General features: G+C 32.4%; 1 protein-coding gene across 7 annotated transcripts in view; it reads left to right on the plus strand.

The window, feature by feature from the left end:
- The window catches only part of EXOC1 (exocyst complex component 1), a 53,822-nt gene that overhangs the window by 17,980 nt on the left and 10,178 nt on the right, over positions 1–25,664 (plus strand). For 2 of the 7 annotated variants that reach the window (XM_007496434.3, XM_007496435.3), the window contains 9 exons: positions 163–272; positions 1,980–2,033; positions 7,568–7,717; positions 12,917–13,022; positions 16,952–16,996; positions 18,160–18,323; positions 19,035–19,142; positions 20,779–20,855; positions 21,856–22,084. In XM_007496434.3, the coding sequence (XP_007496496.1) occupies positions 163–272; positions 1,980–2,033; positions 7,568–7,717; positions 12,917–13,022; positions 16,952–16,996; positions 18,160–18,323; positions 19,035–19,142; positions 20,779–20,855; positions 21,856–22,084 (1,043 nt within the window). The remainder of the gene's footprint in view (positions 1–162; positions 273–1,979; positions 2,034–7,567; positions 7,718–12,916; positions 13,023–16,951; positions 16,997–18,159; positions 18,324–19,034; positions 19,143–20,778; positions 20,856–21,855; positions 22,085–25,664) is intronic. The other 5 variants (XM_001362940.4, XM_001363025.4, XM_007496437.3 and 2 more) reach the window with 3 other exon arrangements.

Genomic DNA, 25,664 nt, shown 5'->3' on the forward strand with positions numbered 1-25,664 from the left:
TTCAGGACTCCTTATTGACACTGACTTAACAAATGAGTAGATAAACTAAATTTTTGATCCTTCTCAAATATTAAAACTGTATTACCACCTTAAATTTTGTCATCTTGAATATTAAGCCTCACCTTAAGTGACTTTTTCATGATATTTTTGCTTTCTTTTCAGGACATGAAATGCTGCATGCAGTCAAACAGCAGCAACAACGTTTTGGTGATTTGCGAGAACAGTTTGCCCGGAGACTTGCTAGCCATCTTAACAATGTTTTTGTTCAACAGGTAATTTTACTTTCCTAGTGAAGCTGATATTTTTCTATACTTATTACTATTTTGCTTTAAACCTTGAGTTTCTGAAAAGATTATCATGCATTTAAGTTATCATCTGTGTACCCCTTTAAAACCACCTTGGCAATTCATCCCAAAGTGCAAAGAATTCTGTTGCCTGGAAAGATAGTTCTCTCTTTTTCTTGGCCTCAGTTTTTTCACCTGTAAAATTGGTTGGAGTAGATAATCTCTATGGTCTCTTCCAATTGTAGCTTCCTTGGTTTTTTCAAATCCAACAAAGAATAAATAAGTGTATTTAGTCCAAGAGAGGCAACATGGCATAGTAGATAGAAAACTGGCTTTGGAGCCAGAGTGATCTGATTGCTGTGACTTCCAACAGCTATTTGCTTTATGATATTGGACAAGTCAAGTAGTTTCCCTATACCCTAGCAGCTCTAAGGCTTGAAGTTGCAGACATGGTGCTAATCTGCATTAGTAGAAGGTCCTCACCCAGAACCTTCTACAACAATAAAATCACAGATTCAGTAAAAAAAAAAAATTATTCCCAAGTTGATTTACACACTAATTCATCATTGAAGCCTTCTGTGATATGATGTGAACGATTTCAAATGGTGCTCTGAAATTTTCAGAGAAAGGTGCCACATACATATTACCATATAGATAGTATGTATTTGACAGAGGATCCATGCCCATCATTGTAAGCATCCCTTTCACACATGCAAATCAGAAATGTTCCAAACCAGAGCAGCTAGGTAGCTCAGTGAATGGAGCGCTGGGCCTAGAGACAACAGGTCCTGGATTCAAATCTGTCCTTAGACACTTCTTTATATGATCCTGGGCAAGTCACTTAATCCCAATTGTCTAACTCTTACCATTCTTCTCTCTTAAAACTGATATGAAGACAGAAAGTAAGGGTTTTAAAAAGAAAAGTCTAACAATCATTTTATTTGACCTTGTTTATGTTTTTTCTATAAATCCCACATCAAGGATCTATGCAACAAACTAGAAATGATCCTTTTTAAAAACAATATCCTGGTAATAATGCATACCACTAAAAGTAATAATCTATTTTCTCTTATTCTTGATACCAGCCCATTTGTATTGCAGTCATACATATACTGAGTAATATTGACCACAGGAACTTATAATAAATACACAAAATATATCTCTTCACTTATACATCTTTCTTTTCTCCATGATTCTAATTAACATTTTTAAATAAATAAAATTGTTCACTTTTTTAGATGGAAAGAAAGCTATAATTGATTGTATTAACCAAAAAGTTTTTATGTGTCACAGACCTTTTTGGCAATCTGCTGAAACCTGTGGAGCCTTTCTTAGAATAATCTTTTTAAATGCATATAATAAAATACATGAAATTTATTATAAGGAAGAAGCCAATTATATTGAAATTCAGTTATCAAAATGTTTTTCTTAAAAATTTACTGGCTCCTAGATTAAGAACCCCTATACTTAAAGGAAGAGGCTGTGAATAAAATTGTACTTAATTTCTGATATGAAAAGTTCATTGTGCCATTTTGCAACTTTGAGAAATATTTTTAAGATGATTTATTTTACCTTTTTTAAGGAATTTGTTCTGATTATCTTTCAGGATATTCTATTTTGGATGGCAGATTCTTTATTTTTTCAATGTTTCAGCTTTCTAAAATACTTATGATCCTATTTCTTATCTCTACTTAGTTTACTCAGGCCCTTCTTCAGCTCTATAACAGGTCCAACTTTCTTTCAGTTCCTGTGAGTACATGGGGTTTGGCTCAAGCTTCTCTAATTTATTTTGATATTTTTATTTGTCAAGCTTGCTAAATCTAACTGATAGCTGCAGACTTGGCTTTGTAAATTTGTAACTTGACAGTACTCATATAAGCTGCCAAATAACTGCATTTAAAGCTGCCATTGTATGCCTTAGAAGATGGTATTCTTTGGACCTGGCATGCGTGATAGAAAGAAAGGTAGGTCTGAATACTGAGAAATGCACCTATCTTTTATTTGTTTTTAATTAGTCATTTAAGTGAATTTATTCCTATATATCTAAGTCAGATAATTATTTTGGGAAAGCAGCAGATTTAGGAGTCACAAAAAGTATTAATCTACATTTTTATTTTGATTTGATTCTTTAGAACCCAAGAAGGATATTATTGGCTATGCAACTATCTGCATAAATGGATGCAACTGTAGTCAGTATAGTCCTTTACATATTATAAGCCTATATGAAGATTTCTTTTGTTTGTAGCTATAAATGCCTTGGATTCTTCCTCTGACATTTTTGCTAAAAATAACCCTTCTTATTGCTGATAGGCTAATATATATTGTTGCATGTAATAATAGACATAACTGTAAAAGTGAGTGCTGTAACAAGTACTTTTAGGAAATTTATCACAGTCAAGTAAAATATTTCATTTATGGAAAAAATGGTAGAAACCTAACTACTGTTTACTTCCATTTTATATCACAGTGAAAATGTGAGAATAACTATTGTGTACTTGCTTCTTGATGTATCCCACTGTTAATTTAGCACATTCTGTACTCTGATCACTAGCCATCTTCCTCATTCTCCTCCTACTTGTACCTGGACTCTAATAAAAGAGTTTTTTACCTCATCTTGCTCAGAACCAGGTTTTCACATTACTTTCTGGCCATTTCCAGGCCTTGCTGAGTAATACCCATTGTTCCTCACCTTCAAACATAATTCTAGTTCTCCTTAATGTGTTGTCTCCCTCCATTGAAAATGTGAGCTCCTTAAGGGTAAGAGGTTTCTTGCTTTCTTTTGTTGGTATTACTATCATTAGCATGATGCCCACACATAGTGATACATAATAAATGATTTTTCATTTGTTTGTTCCTTACTCCATAGTAGCCTTATATCACTATATTGCTTCTTAGTGCACAACAGTGGAGAGCAGTATATAATTAAGAAGATAGATCTGTGAGAATTAACTTATTCACATAAAATTAATTGATTCATTCTAGCTTTAGTCTAAATGCCTCTACCCTTTTCCATACAATATTGCTTTATTTTTCACTTACTCAAAGTTATACAAAAATATTATATACTCTTGGGAAAGCTTTTAACTATGAATGGGAGGCCACAAATTCTTCCATTAAGGGTTAAGCCAAGTGCCAAAGGTTATATTTAACAAATTCATACCGGGAGAATTGTAGTAGCCAAATTTTTAAAATAATATTATGGGGATTTTTTATTAATTTCAACTTATTTTATCTGAAATTATACAACTCTGGAAAGAGTTGGGTTTTTTTTTAAGTTCTTAAGTAACATTGGTTTATCAAGTACTCCCATTCTAATGGATAAATGATTACAACTGAAGGAAGATGGAATCCTTATAGAAACTGTTAAAAACATATCATGATGTAGGGTATTTCACTAGTGATCTAAAATTTTAAATTGTCTCAGTCAACATGATGGTTGTCACCCTTTGTGCTAAGTAAAACTGGCTAATTGGAGTCTTTCAAATTTTGAAATACTGTGTAAAGTTGGCCAAACTTTGAAAAAAAAATTGTCCTTAGTGCTTTAAGTTCTTCCATCTTCTCTCTATGCTCTATATAGATCATTAGAGCATGGGAGAAGCATTTGGGAACTAATACATCACCGATAACTGATTTATACATTGGTTTAATCCATTATTATGATTTGAACATAAAATATTATCTATCATTATGTTTGAGAAGTTGACTTTTGTGATAGTTTGTAAGAATCTCTTTCATTTTCACCTAATCCTGCTTCTTTTTCATTTAAAAAAAAAAACTTGAGAGAAAAGATAGAGTGACTATAGATTCTATGAAGGATACATAAAAATTAAATGGATTTGTGTTGAAAAATACTATGGGTGTGAATGGTACATAATTATACAATTTGTTTTTCTCTAATATTCACTTAACATTAATTTCTCACTACAACTATTGCCTACCAGCAATAATTTCTATTTTTATTAGGGTTTTATGCTCTCAACAAGATTTCTAGTTCTGAGCCTCTGACTTCTTCAACTAATTATAATTCTGATATTCAAAAACATTCCTAGTAGGGGGGACAGCTGGATAGCTCAGTGGATTGAGAGCCAGCCCTAGAGATGGGAGGTCCTAGGTTCAAATCTGGCTTCAGACACTTCCCAGCTGTGTGACCCTGGGCAAGTCACTTGACCCCCATTGCCTAGCCCTTACCACTCTTCTGCCTTGGAGCCAATACACAGTACTGACTCCAAGACAGAAGGTAAGGGTTTAAAAAAAAAATAGGTACTGAACTGTGGACATTCCTAGTAGGAATAATTTAAGTTAGAAACCATTTCCATAAAGAAAAGTATGTGTGCCATTTTTTAATATTCCTTTGTCATTTGAAAGTTTTAGGGTTTTTTTGTTAGAATAGCTTTTCCTTTATTACTGTTTATTTTGCTTAATTTCTGCAGGGAAGTCACTAGCAACATAACAGCAATGATTATGCTGTTAGCTAATGTTATGATCATACTGCAAAAGTTAAGAGAAAAGAGACTGAAAACCACTGAATTATCACTTAATACAAAGAAGAGATAAGCAGAAAAAGAAAATTACATTTTGATACACTCAGAAACATGAAAATTTTTCTTTTGACATCAATTTACATAAATTGCAAAGGATCATACTATTTTGTTATATGATAAAAATGAAATCTATAGAAAACCACCTATTTTCAGTACCCAACTGTCAAAATAATGTCAGCATGATGACTTCCTAAAGTAAATTTTGTAGAATTAATTTTGCATCATTTAAGTATTAGACACAAATTGTTTATTTGTACTTAATATTTTGATCATAGTTTAGTCACACATTACCTGTCACCTGAGCTATTGCCTCCTAATGAGCTTGCCTGCTATTCACTTAACCCCTTTCCAATCCTTCCTTCTATTGTCAAAATAATATTCCTAAAAGACAGGACTAATTGTACCATTTCTCTGCTCAAAACTCATCAGTAACTCCATATTGCTTCTAAGATAACATACAAACTCCTCAGTTTAGGATTTAAAGCCATTCACCTGCCTTCAACCTACTTTTCCAGACTTATTTTATATTGCTCCTATTTATATACTCTAAAGTCAAATAAGGCCAGGAGGAATCTTAGAAGTAACCTAATCCATCCTCATTATTTTAGAGATGAAGAAACAGGAGAAAATGACAGGCAGAGTTTGAGTTCTGTAGATTCCAAGTTCAGTGGTCTTTTCACTGAACTATGTTGCCTTGACTTTCCAGCCAACTCACCAACTTACTGGCCCAACTCAGCTTTCTCATCTCCTGCTTCTGTGCCTATCTGTAGACTGTTGCTCTTGCCTAGAATGCACTCCCGTTTAGACTCCTTATGTTATGTAATGCCTCCTATAGAAAGCCTTTCCTGATCTCCAATACTTCCCTATCCTCAGATTTACCCATTAGAATGTGAGCATTTTAAGTGCAAAGTACTCTTTTGTCTCTGTGTCCCCCCCCACACACACACACACATTTAGCAAAGTGCCTTGCCCATATCTGTATTCTATTGGTCATAGTTCACTTAATAAGTGTTTTGTTGTTGTTGTTGTTGTTGTTGTTTTTAAGAAACTATTCTGTGCCAGGCATTTGATACAAGTTTTGTCTAAGATTACTTGATATTTTTTGTTCAAACTTTTATCTAAATGTCCTTTTTTTGGATGATGAAACAGAAATAAAGATGTATATCAAAGAATAGAAGCAAAGAAGCATTTAGCCAAAAATACTGTGACAATTCTACTTAAGCATAATCTCTTTTAAGCCAGTAAGTCTGCTGCATGTAGTAAATGCAAAATCAGAATTATTTTATTTGGGGGGGGGGGGTTGTTATTATATTTTACTTTAGTTTAATTTGTAAATAATGTAGAAAGATATTATTGAATTTAAATGACTAATTTATCTTTTTACATATCCTTTAAAAAGTATCTTAACTTAGAACTTTTAGATGTTTCCATTTTTATCTAAAATGTAGACAAAACTCATAGGAAATAGAACTTAAATATTCAGTGGCATTCTTTAAATATTAAGTTATGTCCAAGCCTGTTTTTAGCAAATTTCTTCATAAATGTTTTCTTAACAATTTAGAAAATTAAATATTATTTGTTAATATGTACTATGAAAATTTGTTTTTTGTGACAACAGATATCTTGTGTGTGATAGTTAACAGAGATCAACTTGTCCGTGTGTTAACTGATTTTCATGTGACTTGGTGTAGCTCAAGCTTTTGTAATTGTCCAAGTTGACAGTACATTTTTAACATGAGGATAATCTTATTTCATAAATACAAATCAGATAGTATACCAACAAAACAGACAGGTAGCTCAAGAAGTCTTACGAGTTTCTTTGTTTACTATGACTGTCTACTTAACTAGCCTTCACCCTAACACCAGATTTATGCTATTAAATTTTTCCATGTTAGCCATAAATGGCATTAAAGACAAAGGAAGAGTAAACCAGCCAACTACCTTATATAAGACTTTAGCTTTGATTCCCAAAAAGTGAAAGAAATTGACAGCACCTAAAAGTTAGATATTTCAGAAGAAAACCTGGAAGAATTTTATTTTATTACAGAATTTTTGTAGCTAGTTAAAATGTTTGTTTTAAAATATTAAGAGTTAGGGGAGGGAGGTATTGTTTTTTATTTTTTATAAGAGAAGAAGCACGAGTCAAGAACTCTTGACTCCATGTCTCCTTGTGCATCATTTTTTCATCTTTCAAATGAAGGATTTGGACTAGAGGAACAGTTTTCTATTTCTAAAGCCCTGTGATTCTTTGAAATCTAGATTTTTTTTCTATATTCAGAGTACACTGGAGACGGTAGAGGAAGGAAGGTCATAAATGTGAACACACTGTTTTGTAAATCAGCTCCCTATTTGGTATATTTATTAATGTTATGTGTATGTGTGTACACATATACATATTTATCTTTTAAAAGTTGGTCTAGGAAATTATAAAATTAAGTGTGAGAAATGTGCTTCATTAAATCTACTAATCATTTAATTGTCTAATGGTTATAATAAAAATAATAATTTAGTGCAAATGTTTCATCAGGATGTCATTCTTGCCTGTAAATTATTATTTTTTAGAAGCAGTCTTAATCGACAGTGTATAACCTATGTGGTTTTTTTAAAATGAATGAAAGAAAAGTACTGACTTTTCAGTCTTTTGTTTTTGCCTGGCAGAATTCTATCATCATTTCAGGTATTTAGTAGTAGCCCTGGTATTTCTTTATGTATATGTAAATAATTCAATTTTTTTTTCTTTAGGGACATGACCAGAGTTCCACTCTTGCACAACACTCCATTGAATTGACATTGCCCAATCACCATCCCTTTCACAGAGACTTGCTTCGATATGCCAAATTGATGGAATGGCTAAAGAATACAGATTATGGAAAATATGAGGGACTAACAAAGGTATGGCTTTAATATGCAGATGAAGTATTTCACCAAATTACAAAATATTATCTACTAGAACTAAAAGGATATGTATTCCTAAATGAATAGTTCAATATTATGCAGTAAAAGTTACAAAAATCATAATACACTTTAACCATTTCATTATTAGAAAGATACACTGATACCACTATAAAAACAAACCAAAAATGATTTTCATAGCCGCATTATTTCTAATTTTAAAAATAGATTTGTCCATTAGGAGTCTTGATTAAATAAATTGTGGTACATTAATTTGAAGGAATGCTATTAAGATCAGCAAGTGTGAGAAATATAAAGAAATATTGAGAGACTCTTGTGACATAATACAAAGCAGTACCAAAAGAATAATGCACATTAATTGCAACTTTGTAAAAGGAACAATGAAAGGGAATGAATGGGGAAAAAATCCTAAACAAGGCTTAGAGAAACTTTAAACTTTAAAGAGTTATTATCACATTTTCTAAATGCAAATTATCTTTCACTGAAGGAAAAAATTGTTATATCATCCCTTTTCAAGCAACTATCTATATAGGAAACATTCTTGTAGAATTTTAGCACATGCATGGAGAAGTTTGTGAAGAAGTTCACTTAAATTCACCAGCATTAAGTGGTGACTGTGTTCAGACATTTCTGTTGGATACTTGGGGAGACCTGTCAATGAGAATCCTCTTTATACTAATTTACTGCTCTGTGGCCTGGTAGTAATAAATCTTAGAGATTTCTGGCATGAAGGTCAGAATGTGACTGGCTCATATATGGTCATACAGCTAATAAGTGTTAGAGGCAGGTTTTGAACCAACGTCTAACTGACAAGTCCAACCCTTTATCCATTGTAATACACTGGAGATCTTAAGAGTTGAGAAACAAAATAAAATAAGACATGGTTCCAAGACCTTCGTGTGACTGGCAATCAGTGACATATAAGACATCCACAAAGATTAATAATGAATAATTATGGAGAATGATGAGTAGGTGAATAAGTGGTCCAAATTAAGTAATACGTGAGTTCCTGGGAGTGAAGATTAGGCCAGAGGGACCAAGGAGGGCTTCATAGAAGTGGTGTCAGAACTAGGGTAGAAACTAAACAGGTAAAGGGAAGCACATTCTAAGAATAGAGAATGATATCTAAAAACATAAAGACATGAATTAATAGTAGCAGTATGTGAAAGGAAATCTATATGTTCTGGAGTTCATTATTCTGCATGGATGTTAGCCCTACTTTGCGTTTTATCTTTAATCACATTGTATCATAGGGTCATAAATCCAGAACTGGAAGGGAGCTCAGATGTTATGTATTCCTGTCCTTCAATTTTGCAGTTGAAAAAACTATGGCCTAGGAAGGTTAAGGGATTTGCCCTCAGTTTTACCTGAAGTAAACATCAGAGGCAGAATTTGATTCCAGATCCTTGGACTGCAGAACCAGTGTTCCACTGGGTAACTCACTGCCTTCCAAGGAATAAAATTCCTTCTGTTTCCAAAAAAGAGATGAAGGAAAACAGGAGTCACTATCATAATGCAACCTAACTAGCTCTAGCAAAATTGTAATATCAGAAACAACTATTTTGTTATCTTTCATATCTTGACTTTTGCATATGTTTGCTATGATTGAATTAGATTTATTTTCACCACAATTAGCTATTTAAATTTGTGGAGCTCTACTGAATCTCTTAACACTACTGGATTCTGGCTTGGAATACCTGATAATTGAAGTAAAATATTTTAATTACCATAATTTTTTGCTTTTTCAATTTTATGAAGACTAATATTTTAAATAATTAAATGTAAATGGTAAGTTTTGTTGTAACACATGATTTATTATATGTAGTGCAATATTTATTAATGTAATATAATATTAAGTAAAGGGGCAAGTATTTAGCCAATTTTGGCTAATTTTATGCTCAGAATATGTTTCTAACAGTATTAATATTCTTTACAATAAAATTTATGTAGTCCAAGGAATGTAATTTGATCTTGTGGTTTGAGCTCTTGATGAGCTAAATATTTCAGAGTATAAATCTAACTTAGGTCACTAAGTTGTTGCCAAGTAATAGGAAAAAATAAGGGACCAGTGTTCCTTCTAAAGATATGATAATGACTATTTAGCTCTATTTGGCTACTATCATGATTGCATATGCATCCTTATCTGAGTCAGGCCCTGATTTTTATTGCTTAGAATTAGAACTTGTGGAACTTCATAATGAGCACTAATATATTTTGAATGGATCAATTCTTTCCCAAGGCCACAACTCCTATTAAGATTTTGTGGTTCTAAGTATATGTCACATTGAAAAATCCCGTTTTTGCCTAGTTGGTCAATTATCATCATATTCTAATTTTTTTAGCTTGATTGTTAGCATGAAATTACATTATTTCAAAGAGGCTTCCTCCAGCCTTAATTCATATATCTAACTTGTTTCACTATTATTTTTTTTAAGATGTCAAATAGTCATGTTCCTTGTATATGCTTCTTGAGCATTTGGTTTACTAGGAAGAGTATTAGTCAGTGGACCTAAGGTGGAGTCCTGGTTTTAACACTTACTAGCCATGTGACCTGAGGCAAGTTATTTAATCATTATGTACCTCAGTTTTCTCATCTGTAAGGAAGAGAATTGGGGTTAATAAAATACTTGTGATATCTATGTCATAATGTTATGAAGAAAATGCCTTGTAAATTTTAAAGCAATATATGCATGTGAACTACCATTATTATTCATTTAATAAGTAATAATATTAGTTCAATTTAAGTTGATTTCTTGACCACTTCAGACAATGTGCAAATGGCCATCTTTAGAACTAGGGCAAAAATATATTTTAAAAATTAATGAACTTAGCAGCTAGGCTAATTGTGCCAATGAATACTTAAGTTGCTAAAGTGAGTCAGCAATTATGCCCAGTACTAGGTAGTAATAGGTCTAAGTCCCTTAAAAACAAAGTTATAATTAAGCACCTGACAAATACTCATATTTATCATCTCTTAAAACTCATGAAGTTGTTTTATAAACCTGAAGAAATGCTAATTGCTCTGATTACTAAAGTAGTTAAGTCCCAGTGGGACGATGAGACCTCCCAATGAAATAGGAACTAGTATTATATATTTTGGTGTGATATGATGTAGGTATACTTTTAGTATATACAAAGATCATGTAGAAAGATTGTCCATTTCACTCATTTCTTTCAGAAACTGAGAATTCTATAGGAATCATATAATGATTATTGATATGAAGTGTACATTGAGGAAAGCAGCATGCTCCTTGAGGTTGCATTAACATTTTAATCACATTTTTGAGTCATATATTTACTGTAGGAATACATCTTTGAAATTATGATGAAAAAAAAAACTATGCAGATATTTGCTTCATCTTTATTTTATCAAAGGTGTATAATTAAGAAAGAAATTAAGAATGAGGGAAAGAAAGAGAAAAGGAAGAAGATCTGCTCCGGCCTGGTCTGAGCCAGGGGGAGTTCAGAGGCTTCAGCCAAGAGGCCTTCCAAGAAGATTAAATCTAGCTTGGCCTCTAGCCACAAGGCCTCCCCTAAGATGAAGGGCCTCCTTGGAGGCTAGTGCCTCCAGAAAGAGCCAAGGAAAAGGGATGTCAGCCTTATCACTCACATGTGGTTATCTCAGGGAAGCAGTCTGAGGTCCCACGCACCAGCTCCTCCAAGTCAAGTACCACAGCCAAAGTCCCTCTCACAGGAAGTGACACGAAATATAAAGGCAGTTCTTTACTTCACTTCCTGTGTCTCACATGTACTAATGGTGGCTTAAACTTGGCTTTGGGCAACCCAGGGAATCAGTCAGTTGTTTCTGATTTGTCATGTGCTAGCACATGTGGGTCATAAACCTTCCCCCACACTTAATTCCTGGTTGCTAGAATTCTAAAGACTAAGCAGTGTGGAGCAAATCTAAAATTCACAAGATAAAATTAGTTGAGGTTAACAAAAAATCCCCATAATAATATTTTTAAATTCTGGCCACTACAACTCTAAATGATCACCCTAGTGCAAACATCAACACCATGGAAATAGGTCTTGATCAAGGACACATGTAAAGCCCAGTGGAATTGCACGTCGGCTATGGGAAGAGGTGGTGGGAGGGGAAGGAGGGAAAGAATATGATTCTTGTATCCAAGACCAAGGAAAAATGTTCTAAATTGACTAATTAAATAAAATTTAAAAAAAAATCTGGCCACTACAATTTTCCCAATATGAATGTTAAATATAACCTTTGGCACTTGGTTTAACCCTTAATGGTAGCCTCCTACTCATAGTTAAAGGATTGCCTTGAGAGTATATATTTTTGGTAACTTTGAGTAAGTGAAAAATAAAGCAATATTGTATAGAAAAGGGTAGAGAGGCATTTAAACTAAAGCTAGAATGAATCAATTTTATATGAACAAGTTAAGTCTCATTTAGTGATGATTTCCATTAAGAGATAGTTCATTAGTATTAGATTTAAAATAACTTATTTTATAACATTTTATAAGTCCCAAACTAATTTGGAATAGAAATCATTAAAACAAAACTTCACAATGAAAGCCACTGGTAGTAAGGGACTCAGAAAGGAAACAAGTGTGTCAATCAGAACCTGAGTTACCACTTCAACTGAGGACAAGTGTTTGTGAAAAGTAAACCACAGGGGCAGCCAAGTGACTCAGGAGAGTAAGGCATAGAGATGGTAGGTCCTAGGTTCAAATTTGGTCTTAGATACTTCCTAGCTTTTTTACCATAGGCAAGTCACTTAATTCTCATTGCCTAGCCCATATCACTCTTCTGCCTAAGGGTTTTAAAAAAAAAGAAAAGGAAAGGAAACCACAGTGAAAATGGTCAGGAATGGAGGATAAGAACTTTTGCTTTGGATTGTGCCTTGGATGCTGTTTTCTGCAAACCTAGATGGGATGGCAGATAAGATGGGATCTCAGAAGTCCTGTAAAGCAGCTCTCACCATGAGACAGAAGAGGTAACTCTTCTCTTAGATTGCTCATAAGCTTAAAAATTTTCCTGTGGAGCATACTTTGGGAAATACTAGTTTGTGGAAGCATCAGATAAAACTTCAGACAATTATATCTTCAAATCAAAGTTGTTGGTATATTTTGATACCTTTTTTTACTAGTTTTTCTGATTTGTATTGTTGAATTTGTTTATGTTATGTTAAAATAATGCGTCCTCTTTTCATTTAAGAATTACATGGATTATTTATCAAGGCTGTATGAAAGAGAAATAAAAGATTTCTTTGAAGTTGCAAAGATCAAGATGACAGGCACCACTAAAGAAAGCAAGAAGTTTGGTAAGCAAAGAGGCCCCAGTTCAGTGGTCTTTTTCAATTTTATACTTTTGATTGGGACAATAATTACTGAATTTTTTTAAGGAACCTGAAGTAAGCAGGGTTCAAATAGTAGGTAGGAATGAAAAAGTAGGTTACTAAATTGTTATATATATTATAAAAAATAAGTGTCAGTTATTGGTATTAATTGTACAGAAATTATATTATGAATGCTAGAATATGTTCAAATATGTAAGTTGAAATTAGATATCCTGAAAAAAATATTGAGAAATCAGGAGTCTCGATATCAGTCCATGAATTCCTCACTGCCTTTCTTTGCATCACTTCTACAAAGTTCCTTAACCTATTGCTATTATTGGGAAATATAGAAAATTTCTTCTGCCTACCTATTTTCCTGGTGTTCTAAGAATGAATTAAAATTTCTAAAGGGATATTTTTCAAGGAACTAAAAAGACATGGCAAGATATATCTCTTATGACAGTATAGCTTCTCTCTTTCCTTCTTTTGGGGATGTAAAAATCCCTGTTAGTATGTATAGTTTCAAAATGTGTTTAAATGGAAACTGTAGTTACAAAATTATTTGAAAAGTTAGCTAGATAAAGTATCAGGTTGTGAAGAAAGTTATTTATCTGCTAAGGCCACATTCTGCTCTTGCATGTACCCATTCCTGGATCTCCCCTTGGAAGAAGTTATGTGCCTATTGAAATCAAGATTTAGCCTTAAATGGCTATGAATGTTCTCATTGTGTCTGCATAACTCCCCTTTAGATTAATGAGTTTAACATTTGTTTGTTGAAAGAAGCCTGGGTCCTAAGCAGCTTTGATAATTAGGAACCCTTTTTTTATATTGAAAAAACCCCAACAATATGAAAATGACACTATTTTATAATAAGCAATTTTAAAGTGTTAGAAAAATCTACCTTTTAAAAAAAAAAACAAAGTTGTCTTGCCATTTATGATTCAAAGGAAAAAAATGCAGTGTGAATTGAACATATAGTTCTAAGAATTGGATATACTGGTTCAAACATGTGATTTTGTTTGCCACAGAATATCCCATTCATTCTAGCATATTTATCATGTAAATTTATGGTGCTCTAATAAGAATACAATATGAGTGTGTGTTTTCTTTAGGACAGCTTGGGGACAATTGGCTTTGGAAAACACAAATGCTAACTCATCCTAAAGGTTAACTGTTTCAAAATAGCAATGTGTTTATTTCCCAGTTAATGTTCTCACCATTGACTTGTGATGCTTTTTTCTGAGTGAAGAAGTTATGATTTGAACAGTTATTTGTCTGGTTGTTGTCATCAAGTATATTTGTCACCCTTTGTTAGTGAATAATTTTATTTGGGAGAAAAGAACTCTGATGCATAAAAAAAATGATATAATAGAAAATATATCTTTCAAGCAATCCTTATGGGTTAATCCCAGTGGTATAATTTATTTTCTTTTGGATTGCTAAATATAAGATTTATGTCAAAGTCAAGGAAAAAATAAAAGTGAAATACTATGAGCTTCTTGGAATAAAAATTGTTTAATTCAGGGGTTGTAGTAATATTTTTAAATTGTTAAGCTTAAAACAAAGTAGATAGAAACTTTTTAAAATACCTAATTTTTACTTTCCAAAACTTTTCCTAAGGATATTCTTAAATGGGTTTGTTAAAAAGATAAAAGAATATTAACATAATATAATTTCCAGTATATTCATACATTTAAAAGAGCATCAAATTATATCTTTCCCTTATTTCTGTTAAATAATATGATGAAGGCATAGTCAGTTATTAAAAGAAAAAGATTCTCTACATAAAATATGGATTATAAAAAGCAGTTTGGTTCACTTTAATTTTTTAGCATTTTAAACCTAATTTTCAAGTTCCATCCAAATGATTTACTAAGTTCTAGCTAAAATTGAACTTAAACATTAAAGATAGAAATGTATGTTATAGCTAGAAGCAAAATAATTACTGAATTAATTTGGATTTGATAATAAGTATAATTATTGCCTTTTATATATTTTAAACGATCTCTGCCATTTTATTCATGTTTCAAATGCAAAATTAAACTTGCTTAGGACATTTTCATGTTACTACATACTGATTGAAAAAAGGAGTAGCCATATATTCTGAAAGAGTTAGTCAGGAATTTCTGCTTTTCATGTCAAGAAATCTATTTTTAGTCACTTGGTGTAAATATTTATAGTCTACTTAGTTTAATTTCAAAAGAAATGAAAGATAATTAGAACACAGAACTATAGTTCATCCATATATGATATTTACATATGCTATTTCCTAATATTGTCCTTTTTTGAACAGCAACTCTATTTTGAAATCCTCAGAATTGTTTTTCAAAAGTGATACTTCATTCTTTTTATTTGTATTTCAAAACTCTAATTTAGGAGCAAAGAATCAAAAATGACAAAAAGTTACGTATTGTTTTTCTCTTTAAATCTTAATAGGGGTTTTTATTTCATTTAATTATATAAGGCACCAAATAATGAGCTACTTTTTTAAACCTTACATTTCTTCTTCATACTGAGAGCTCCTATTGATTTTAAAAGGTATTTCTACAAAAGGGAAAAAAATTCTAAAAGTTCTCTGAGAGGACAAAAGAGTCAAAAACATCTCAAATTCTAGCCAAAGATTCTTGCAGAGGGATTAAAAAGATGATTTAATTGAATTGAAACCCTTTCATTATGATATACATTAAGCTTATTGGTAAAATCTATAGATTACAAAAAAATTTGTGAGCCCCAAGATTTTTCTGATTTTTGATTACTATGTCATCCATCCGTAATGGTTATATAGTGCTTTAACTCTTAGAAGAGAGAACTGCCTGGAATTTTCTGCTTTAATCAAGAACTACAAAATACAGCACAGTAACACTACTCCAGTGTTCCAGAAAGTACTCTACAGTCAAGTAGTTGGCTTACAACAGCATTTCCCATGTAGGTGCGCATTAACCCAATATTTATTCTTATCTTCTCTCATAATTTTTATAAAGTTATAGTTTTATTTAGGTTATATCCAAATTAGATAGGTTTTTCTTTTCTGTTTCATTTTGTGGTTCTTTTCCTTGCTTTCTTACTTGACCATTCTTATATTAAATTATTTTCTCAGGTCAAAATGTTTCACAAGATCATCTCTAATTAAATAAAAAGAAAAAAAATCTTAAAATGCCAAATAATCCAAAGAAACTCACTATAATACCTTTACTCATAAACAATCAAAGAGCAGCTTCTGTTTAGGACTAAGGGATGTTAGACTAGAAATAAATTTTCCCTGATAATTTTATAAAACTTTCATTAAGTTTCATGAAACTGAGTACTAAGAGATTCAGTTTGAAGCCCTCTTCATGTGGTTATATTTTTGGCAAAACAGAAAACCATTTAGCATAGTGGAAACCAAGTTTCAGGAGCCATCATTAACAATGAATATTGAATTCTGTTTCACGAAGTACTTGTAAGTTGAGCTTTTCTGTCAAATAGAGATTATATCTCTATCTGTAGTATAATGAACTACTTTTTATCATCGATTTCCACTGCACTAAATGATTTAAATGAACATCTGTTCATAATTGATGTTTGTCCAAATATCTAAATTTAAGTCCACTATCTTGATAAATATTTCCTGTTAAATATGTATATTTACATTTCACCATAAAATAGTTTTTAAATTTTAAACAAATATTTGTATCCTGCATTTGAATAAAAATATTTAAAAGAATGGGTTATATTTGTAGAACTTTCTCACATATAATTTCTAGAACAATAGCTGACAACTAAACCTGTGTTTGCAACTGTAGTTATCTGATTCTCATAGTTCTTTGCATGTGTCTTTCAAACTAGAGCTTAACTTCCTCTTGTGCATGTTTTGTGTGAAATGCAGTTTATTAACTTGTCTTTGTCTTTGATGCTTGCAACCTAATCCATCCCAGCTACACTGCCTCGAAAAGAGAGTGCTGTCAAACAAGAAACAGAGAGTGAGTATGATTAGTGCATCAGCAGGTATTCTCATTGCATGTTTGTTTATGTGTAGAAATTAGTTATATGTCATGAAAATGTTAATACCAGCACTATGGATTATTCTAAGTTGTAAGGTATATGTTAAAGAAATCTAAAATCAGAGAAGTGATGAGGCCAAGAATATACAATGTAGTTAAGCTTATTTGTCAGGTAATAATGTCAGATATATGCAAAAAGACTAACTGATATTTCTGTTTGCAGGTTTGACTAAATAGAACTTAATTTAAGTTTCAGGTTGGGGCCAAATATTTCATAATAGAGATAAGATTTTCATTTAATTTCCTCCTCTGTTTCTCTTATTTTCTCCCGACCCAAACCAATTAAATGAAATGTATCCCAGAAGAATGATTTATCTGTGGCCTATTTTCCACACACATACATATGAAAACATCACTTTCTCCTTTCAGAGTTTTGCTTAATTGAATTTTTATTGGTAGAAGAGGGAGTTATCATCTGGCCACCTTATTACCATTCTCCTCTTGGATATTTACGGTATATCTTCATTATGGTTATGCTTAACAGCCAAAAACTGGGGTCTTCCATTGTATAGTTAATAACATTTATAAATATTATATTTTATTTTAAAAATAAAATTTTTAAGTATGTTCTCAGACTTTGAAGAATTTCATTTAATCATTGTCCTTACTTCATGTTAAAAGCAGAATTCTATTTTTAAAATAAGGCATATGGATATAATATGGAAGGGAGTGACAGTAGGATTTCTTGTATTCTCCAAAAGTAATAAAGATTGTATCAGCTACAGAGACTAGTAAATACTGTTCATTCTCAGCTTTGTACTTGAAAGCCTTGTAAAGCCTTGAGCTTGTACTTTAAAGCCTTGAGCTGTTTACTGCCAGGTTTATCTGCTTGAAAGTAGCACACTCCTCAGTTTCTTACATGACTGGAAATAAGAATTAGAAGCAAGTATTTTGCAATACAACAACAACAAAATAACTTGCCATGGCCCTTGCTTCATAAAAAAGGAAAGAGACTATGCATCACTAGGCATGGCAGGTAATCTTTGAAGAACCAGGACCCCAGAGTAGTAGTGTTGGTTTTTACTTTTTTTTTTCAATCTAGGCCATTCCCTTTCATAGTTTCATTATTTCTTATTTCATAGGTCTTCATGGAAGTTCTGGGAAATTGACTGGATCTACATCTAGCTTAAATAAACTTAGTGTTCAGAGTTCTGGGAGTCGTAGATCTCAGTCATCTTCTTTGTTGGATATGGGAAACATGTCTGCCTCAGATCTTGATGTAGCTGACAGAACCAAGTTTGATAAGGTAAAAGAAATGTTGTTTTTTTTTTAAATAAATTTCACATGAAATACTGTCCTTTGGTATAAGTTTACCTCTAAATTCAGGCACAATATATTATTTTTTATGGGTACATTATGTTAAAAGCTGAATGTAAACACATGGTGAGTGTATACATGTGTATGTGTGTCAAGAGAGAGGGGGGGTGGGGGGGAGAGAGGGAGGGAGGGAGAGAGAGAGAGGAAGAGAGAGAGATGGTGTGAAAGGAAGAGAGAAAAGAGGCAGAGAAGGAGGACATGAGAGAAGCAGCATACTGCACCCAGCTTAGCATATTGGGAGTTGGCCTCAAATTTGAGAGGCTCTGGGATCCAGCCCCACCTTCGGAATCTTGGGCAAATAACCTAATCTCTCATTTTTACAGGCAATTAGACGATTGTGTGCAAAAATCATCTTTCTGACCTGATAGAAGGAGTTTCCTTAGTAGAAATTATTTCACCATTGAAATTATAGATCTAGCTCAAAATACCTGTATTACATACATGTAGAACATGTATACATACACAGAGTATTTATATCTTGTAATCTAAAAAACTAGTTTTCCTTTTTTGATGATGGGGGGTGGCTATCACATTCAAGAATATAGACAATCCTACCGGTTAATTTACTGTTTAAAAGTTTGGGTTTTTATGTTCTTGAAGTTGGCATGGTGCTTTCATTGATTATTTTGTTTTTCTTTAGATTTTTGAACAGGTTCTAAGTGAATTAGAACCCCTGTGTCTAGCAGAACAAGACTTCATAAGTAAATTTTTCAAATTGCAGCAACATCAAAACATTCCTGGAACTATGGTATGACTCATATTTACTTTGGTTATATTAAATATTTGATATGAGTACAACTGCCCAACCAATGTGAAATATGATTTCAAATATGTATAATTTTGTCCAATTTATGTGATTTTACATCACAATGAAAATGAATAAATAGGAATTGCAGGACTTGAGTCCATTTTTTCTGAAATGTGTCACAGCCCAAATTTTCATATTAGTAAGAAAATGTTTTCAATTTACTTTACAGATGAATATTATAAAATATCCATTTAAATTCAGCTGGTCTTAAAATAAAAATTATTTGCAAGATATATTAATGGATGGTATAAGGTACATTGCTCGGACAGAATGAAAAATCAGGGGACTAAATTCAAGTTCTGGCTTTGTGGCTATCAAGCACTCGTACTAGCTTTTTTTTAAATTTAATTTAATTTATTTAATTTAATAACCCAACATTCTCATCTGCCAATTGTGGATGATAGTAATAACCTCACTCACCTAGCATGGTAGTTGTAAAGATGGTACAGGAGGCAATAAAGATATCCAGATGAGTCATGGTGAAACAAAGTGAAACAAGAACACAGCTCCCAATCTTTGAGTTACCAGAAACACAAATTCCCTCATACCTTTGTCACCCTGCTTGGGTATTGTGTCTCCTTGAACAAAAGTTTTTCTACTACTATTACTTAAATGAAAAAGATTAATTATAGTTTACACTACAGTGCTTTTAGAGTTCAAAAGTAATTTTCATATTTTACTTCATAACCTAGTGAAATAGACAATATAAGTATTTTAACCCCATTTTACAGATGGGAAAATAAAACAGAATTCAATGACTTGCTGTTAGGTAGACTTCGTCCTCGGTCTTTTGATACCAGACCCTAATACTCTTTTTCCTATATACTGATATCTTTCTGTGATAATACAAAATTTTTAAATTTTTAATAAAAATTCTTTTTTGGATTTTAAATAGTATTAAATTCTTAATACTAAGGTAGGACAATAAAAAAGAAAACTAGTTATTATCTTACATAGTCCACATTTCTGCTGATTTTTCATGGTAGTTAGTTATTTTTTCCTTAAATTATTCTTAGTTAAAATCTGAATATAGATTTTTAGAAAAATTCTAAGTACTAGGCAGCATCTTGAAACATAAAATGTAAATTATGAATATGCAGTTTGTTAATAGTACTTTTTTAATGACCTATTGTTTTGTCTAATTTTCATTTAATTTTTTCCATATTGTTCATTTTTATAAGTGAGTAATCTTGTAAAACCCCAAAACATAAACCTAAATAAACAATTGAAAAATTGTATGCTTTCATCTGCATTCTGACTCCACCAGTTCTTTCTCTGGAGGAAGTTAGCATTCTTTGTCCCTCAGAATTATCCTGGATCATTGTATTGCTGAGATAAGCTGAATCTATCACAGCTGATGATTCCATAATATTGCTGTTACTTTGTACAGCATTTTCCTGCTTCTACTTATTTCACTCTGCATCAGGTACTAATGTTTTAAAGACATTTTCAAAACGAACAGGTTTCTTGACATATTAGATACATCTGTGAACAGATTATTTGATTTATAAATTAGATTAAATGGACATTATCTTCATTGTCTAATGATCTATGTACAATAACTAAATTTTTGTAGACTGAAACAGAAGATGTGGATGGAGGAATGTTATCACGGCAGCATAACTCTGGTGTACTACAGTCTATATCATCTGAGTATGTGTAAATTTTATTTTTTATTTTAGAGAACAAAATTGTAGTTTACCATGAAGTAAAAGATTTTATTTTATTCCCATAATGAAAAGAAATAAGAATTAACATTGTGCTCATAATCATCAGATATCATTATTTACGTTTGGGCTTATAGTTAGAATGATAGTCTCAAATACTTTATTATGATTATTATTGAATTGAAAGTCTCCAGACATAGCATAGCAGCTGCTTCTGAGTCTCTTGAATTCTTTACTTGTTGTAAATAGAGATAGGGAGTGATCCTGTGAATTCTCTGGTGTGCAGGGTCAGTAAATTGACAAGTAGGACAAATTCAGCCCAAATGAGCCAAAAATGGTTTTTACATTTCATATACAAAGAAACTTAATTTAAATTTTGAATTTTGTTTAAATTTTAAGGATTTCATTAAATTTGGACCTACTATAAAACTTTTTGCTTCATAAACACAGAGATGTCATTGACTCTGACATGATTTGCTATGCTATGAGTAAAATAATCTTTGGAAAGCAGTCAGTTTCTCAGCATGTATTTGTTTAGCAGCTTTCAGAGCCTGGGTGTGTAAATGGTATAAACTTCTTTCAAATTAGGGATTAGCTAGGGTTGACAGTCAGGCCTAGACACAAGAGATCCTGGGTTTAAATCTTCCCTCAAACACTTTCTAGCTGTGTGACCTGGGCAAGTCATTTAACCTCTGTGACTTAGCCCTTACCATTTTTCTGCCTAGGAACCAATACACAGTATTAATTCTAATATGGAAAGTAAGGATTTAGGAGGGAAAAAAAAACAAAAATTATTTCAAGTGATTGAGCTTTATCAATAAAATATTTGTAAACTGGAAAAAAATTGATATTTGTTATTCAAATTTGGGAATTAAGTAAGTTTGAAATAATTTTCACCATTTAATCTGACAACAGTTTAGTAGAATTAGGAAGGAATTATTATGGAATTTATGCTAATTTTCTGTGCTTTGTATGTTCTCTAACAGGAAAGATATGATCCGCCAAATGATGATTAAAATATTTCGCTGCATTGAGCCAGAACTGAACAATCTAATTGCATTAGGAGATAAAATTGACAGCTTTAACTCCCTCTACATGTTAGTCAAAATGAGTCATCATGTATGGACTGCACAAAATGTCGATCCTGCTTCCTTTCTCAGTACCACTTTAGGAAATGTTTTGGTGACTGTAAAAAGGAACTTTGACAAATGCATTGTGAGTTTTTTATTCCTTAAATTTAAGTAACCATAAATAATCAAATTAATTCAGATACTACCAACCTTTTTGAAAGAAGGAACTGCTTCTTTTTTCTCCAAATTCTTTAAATCAGTAGTAGGGACATGCAGTGAACTTGGATGGGCAACGTCCTTGCCATCCCCTAATTTGAATTCCAAAAAATAGCATGAGATGGGTTCATAGTAGTTGGAGCTATCAAATTTAGAAAATAATATATAGTTAGAAAGTATATTCACTGAAATATTCATATTTCATTATTATGTTCACAGAAATTATATTCATGGAGTAGTTAAGTAGAATGAGTATTTTTTTTAATTGATTACATAGGGAATCAATTTTATAGTGCTAGGTTTATGTGAATTTGGCTAGGATAGCCCTCAGATAATAATCCTTCAATTAGGGGGCAACTGGCTGGCTCAGTGGATTGAGAGCCAGGTTTAGAGACAGGAACTCCTGGGTTCAAAGCAGATCTCAGACACTTCCTAGGGGTGTGATCCTGGACAAGACCCTTACCCCTCAGTGCCTAACCCTTACCACACTTCTGCCTTGGAACCAATACACAATATTGATTTTAAAATGGAAGGTGAGGGTTTTAAAAATAATAATAATTCCTGTACACCCAAATTTCTGGATTGATAGGACCTACTAAACCTTACATTTCTGGTCTTGCCTTAAAGACCAATATACCTGTGAAATGTCTCTAAAAGGGTGTTATTTATTGTTTAGAAATCCTTAGGTAAAATTAACCCCAAAAGTCAGTGTCAAGGTTATTATGGGAATTTTTTTTCTGGTCTTTAGATATATTTTTCCTCAAAAATATTTGGTATTTTATGTAATCAGTAATTTGGATAGCAGTATTATGATTTTTTAAAAAAGGATAAGTGAAATAGATATTTAATATCTTGATTAACCTTTGTAATAGAAGCCTGGACAATCATGAAGTTGGTTGAAATTTCATGCCCTTTTTTGTAAATTTCATTTAAACTAACAATTTCAGTTTTAGCCTACTCCCCACTGAATTATTTTTTATTTTTTTATTTTATTTTATTTTTTATAATTTTTAATATTTTAGAAATATAAAAATTATAAAAAAATAAAAATGTAATTTTATAATTTTTATAATATATTTATTATATTTATTTTATTTTAACTGTCCAGAAGCAGTAACAATATATGGAAATCCAGAAGGCAAAGAGAAAACAGAAGTAAGAAAGGACCTAGCGCCACAAACTAGATAATCATCTCAAATATTAAAAATCAGGTTTATAAAATTACAGTGTTTAATGAGCTTCCAAAATGTGACAACTAATTAATTGTATTTACCAACAAAATATAATTTTAGAATGCAATATCTCTTTTTGAGACCCTCATTAAAATTCATTATTTTTGTTTATTTCTCTTATATTACTCTAATGGATCTATGTTAGGAATTTACAAATTACCTTTAACCACATAGAGAAAGGAAGGCAATAGACATTTATGTATAGCACCTACTACATGCCAAGCACAGTGCTACAATACTTTATAAATATTATCTCATTAGATCCTCACAACCACCAGTGGATATAGGTGCTATTATTATTTTCATTTTAGAGATGAGGAAACAGAGGCAAACAGAAGTCAAATGATTTGCCTAGGGTCACATAGCTATTAAGTTTCTGAGGCTGGATTTGAACTTGGGTCTTCCTGATTCTGGATTTAGCACTCTATCTACTGCACCACCTAGTTGCCTTTCTTGGGGATGTTAGGGTGGGGATAAATTACATTAACATAGAATATATTTTCAAAATATAGGATTTAGAGCTATATAGGATTCAAATCTGGTTGAACTCCCTCATTTTCCAGATGAGAAAAAGGTTTCCCAGAAGTTGAGAAACTTGCCCAACAATAATGCTAGTAGTCAATAAGCAATAAAGCCAGTATTTAAATCCAGGCTTTCTGTCTCCAAAAGTGCTTTTCCCCCTACGACGGGTGCCTCCCTTTGTTGAGTATCTGAATTTATCAGATCTGCATTTGAGAAATATTCTGCTCTACCTGCCCTCCTAGGATTTTTTTTTCTGTAGCTTATACTGTCTGACTCTTGCTGTTTCTCAAATCCTTTTAAAACATGTAATAAGATTCCAAGAAGTGATTGATTTCTTTCTTTTGTGTGCTCTCTTAACTCTTCAGTATTCCTTACTTTCTCTTCCATTCCTCTCTTCTGCCCCCCAAAACCAAAAGAAATGCCTTTTGATTGTCAGCGTCTGAGGAATAGTAAAGGTAGCATTTCATTTTGTTTAGCAATTAATATTGCAGGGTAAATTAGAAGTTTCCTATGTGTTTTATCACTTGTGAATAACTCACTTTTTTCAAAATTATTGCTAACAGAAATGGAATTAATTCCAAGAGGATGCAGTAATAAATAACCTCTCCAATTATATTATGTTCTAAGCTTACCTCTATTTGCCTGGGATGAGTGGTCTTAAATTCAGTTTAAAAACATTAAATCCCTGCTATGTGTAAACCTCTTTGCTCAGAATATCTAGACAGAAGAAAAGCAGTCTCTACTCCAGGGTCTGCCTGTTTGTTTGTTTTTTTGGGGGGGGAGGGGGGGTTGGGGGTAAGTTCATAATTAACATAAAGACCATAGAAAACTATGATGGGGCCAGAGAGAAATAAGGTTCCAGGAAAAGGGGTTTAAGCCAATAACAACAATATCAAAAAGATGAAAATGGACAAGGGGCAGAATTAAGTTTAGAGCAAGAACCCTAATAGAACTGGACCCAAGTTTAAGGCCTAGGCATAGAGTTCATGAGGCTACAGTTGTGGAATCTACAGTTGTAGAATTGTAGACAACTAGTACAGTTATCAGACAGCTGCAGATAGAGCAGTTAGAAGTCTAATTCAGAAATTATTCTTGGAACCCAGCCAAAGAATTCCCCATATCCTCAGGAATCAAGGTTGGTGACATTTGGTATGGTGATATAAAAATTAGAAGTTAGGACTGAGGGGCAACTAGAAGGTAGAGTGGATATAAAGTACCAGGCCTGGAGTCAGGAGGACCTGCGTTCAAATCTAAGCCTGAGACATTTCCTAACTGTATCAAGCCTCTTAACCCCATTTGCCTACCCCTTACTCTTCTATTTTAGAGCTGTTACTAAGACAGGAAATAAGGGTTTTTAAAAAAAGGAATAGTTAGATCTAAACAACCTGCATTCTTTGTCCCTGTGCCCTACAGTATGAGGAATCTGGAGATACATTGATATTTTACTACATATTTCCCAGATTGTGTGGAAACCATTTTGTAAAACAAAGTATGACTTTAAAAAAAATCAGCTAATATAAACTATCAGAAGTACCCACATATACAGTAGTTAAGTAAATTTTACTCTTGGAATTGCCAAAAATTATGATTTGGATGACTCGCTGTGAAGAAAGATTGTGAAATAAGTATATAGAATTGGAATTTTGTTCCCAAGGTTGAAATTGAAAGAGGAGATACCCTTTAATCGTGGTGGGGACTGAAGTCATCAACCAAAAGCAGACACATGAGAACTTTTTGTTGTGGAGGTTCTAAGAG

This window comes from Monodelphis domestica, chromosome 6, assembly GCF_027887165.1.
Source record: "Monodelphis domestica isolate mMonDom1 chromosome 6, mMonDom1.pri, whole genome shotgun sequence".
Lineage (NCBI taxonomy): Eukaryota > Metazoa > Chordata > Mammalia > Didelphimorphia > Didelphidae > Monodelphis > Monodelphis domestica.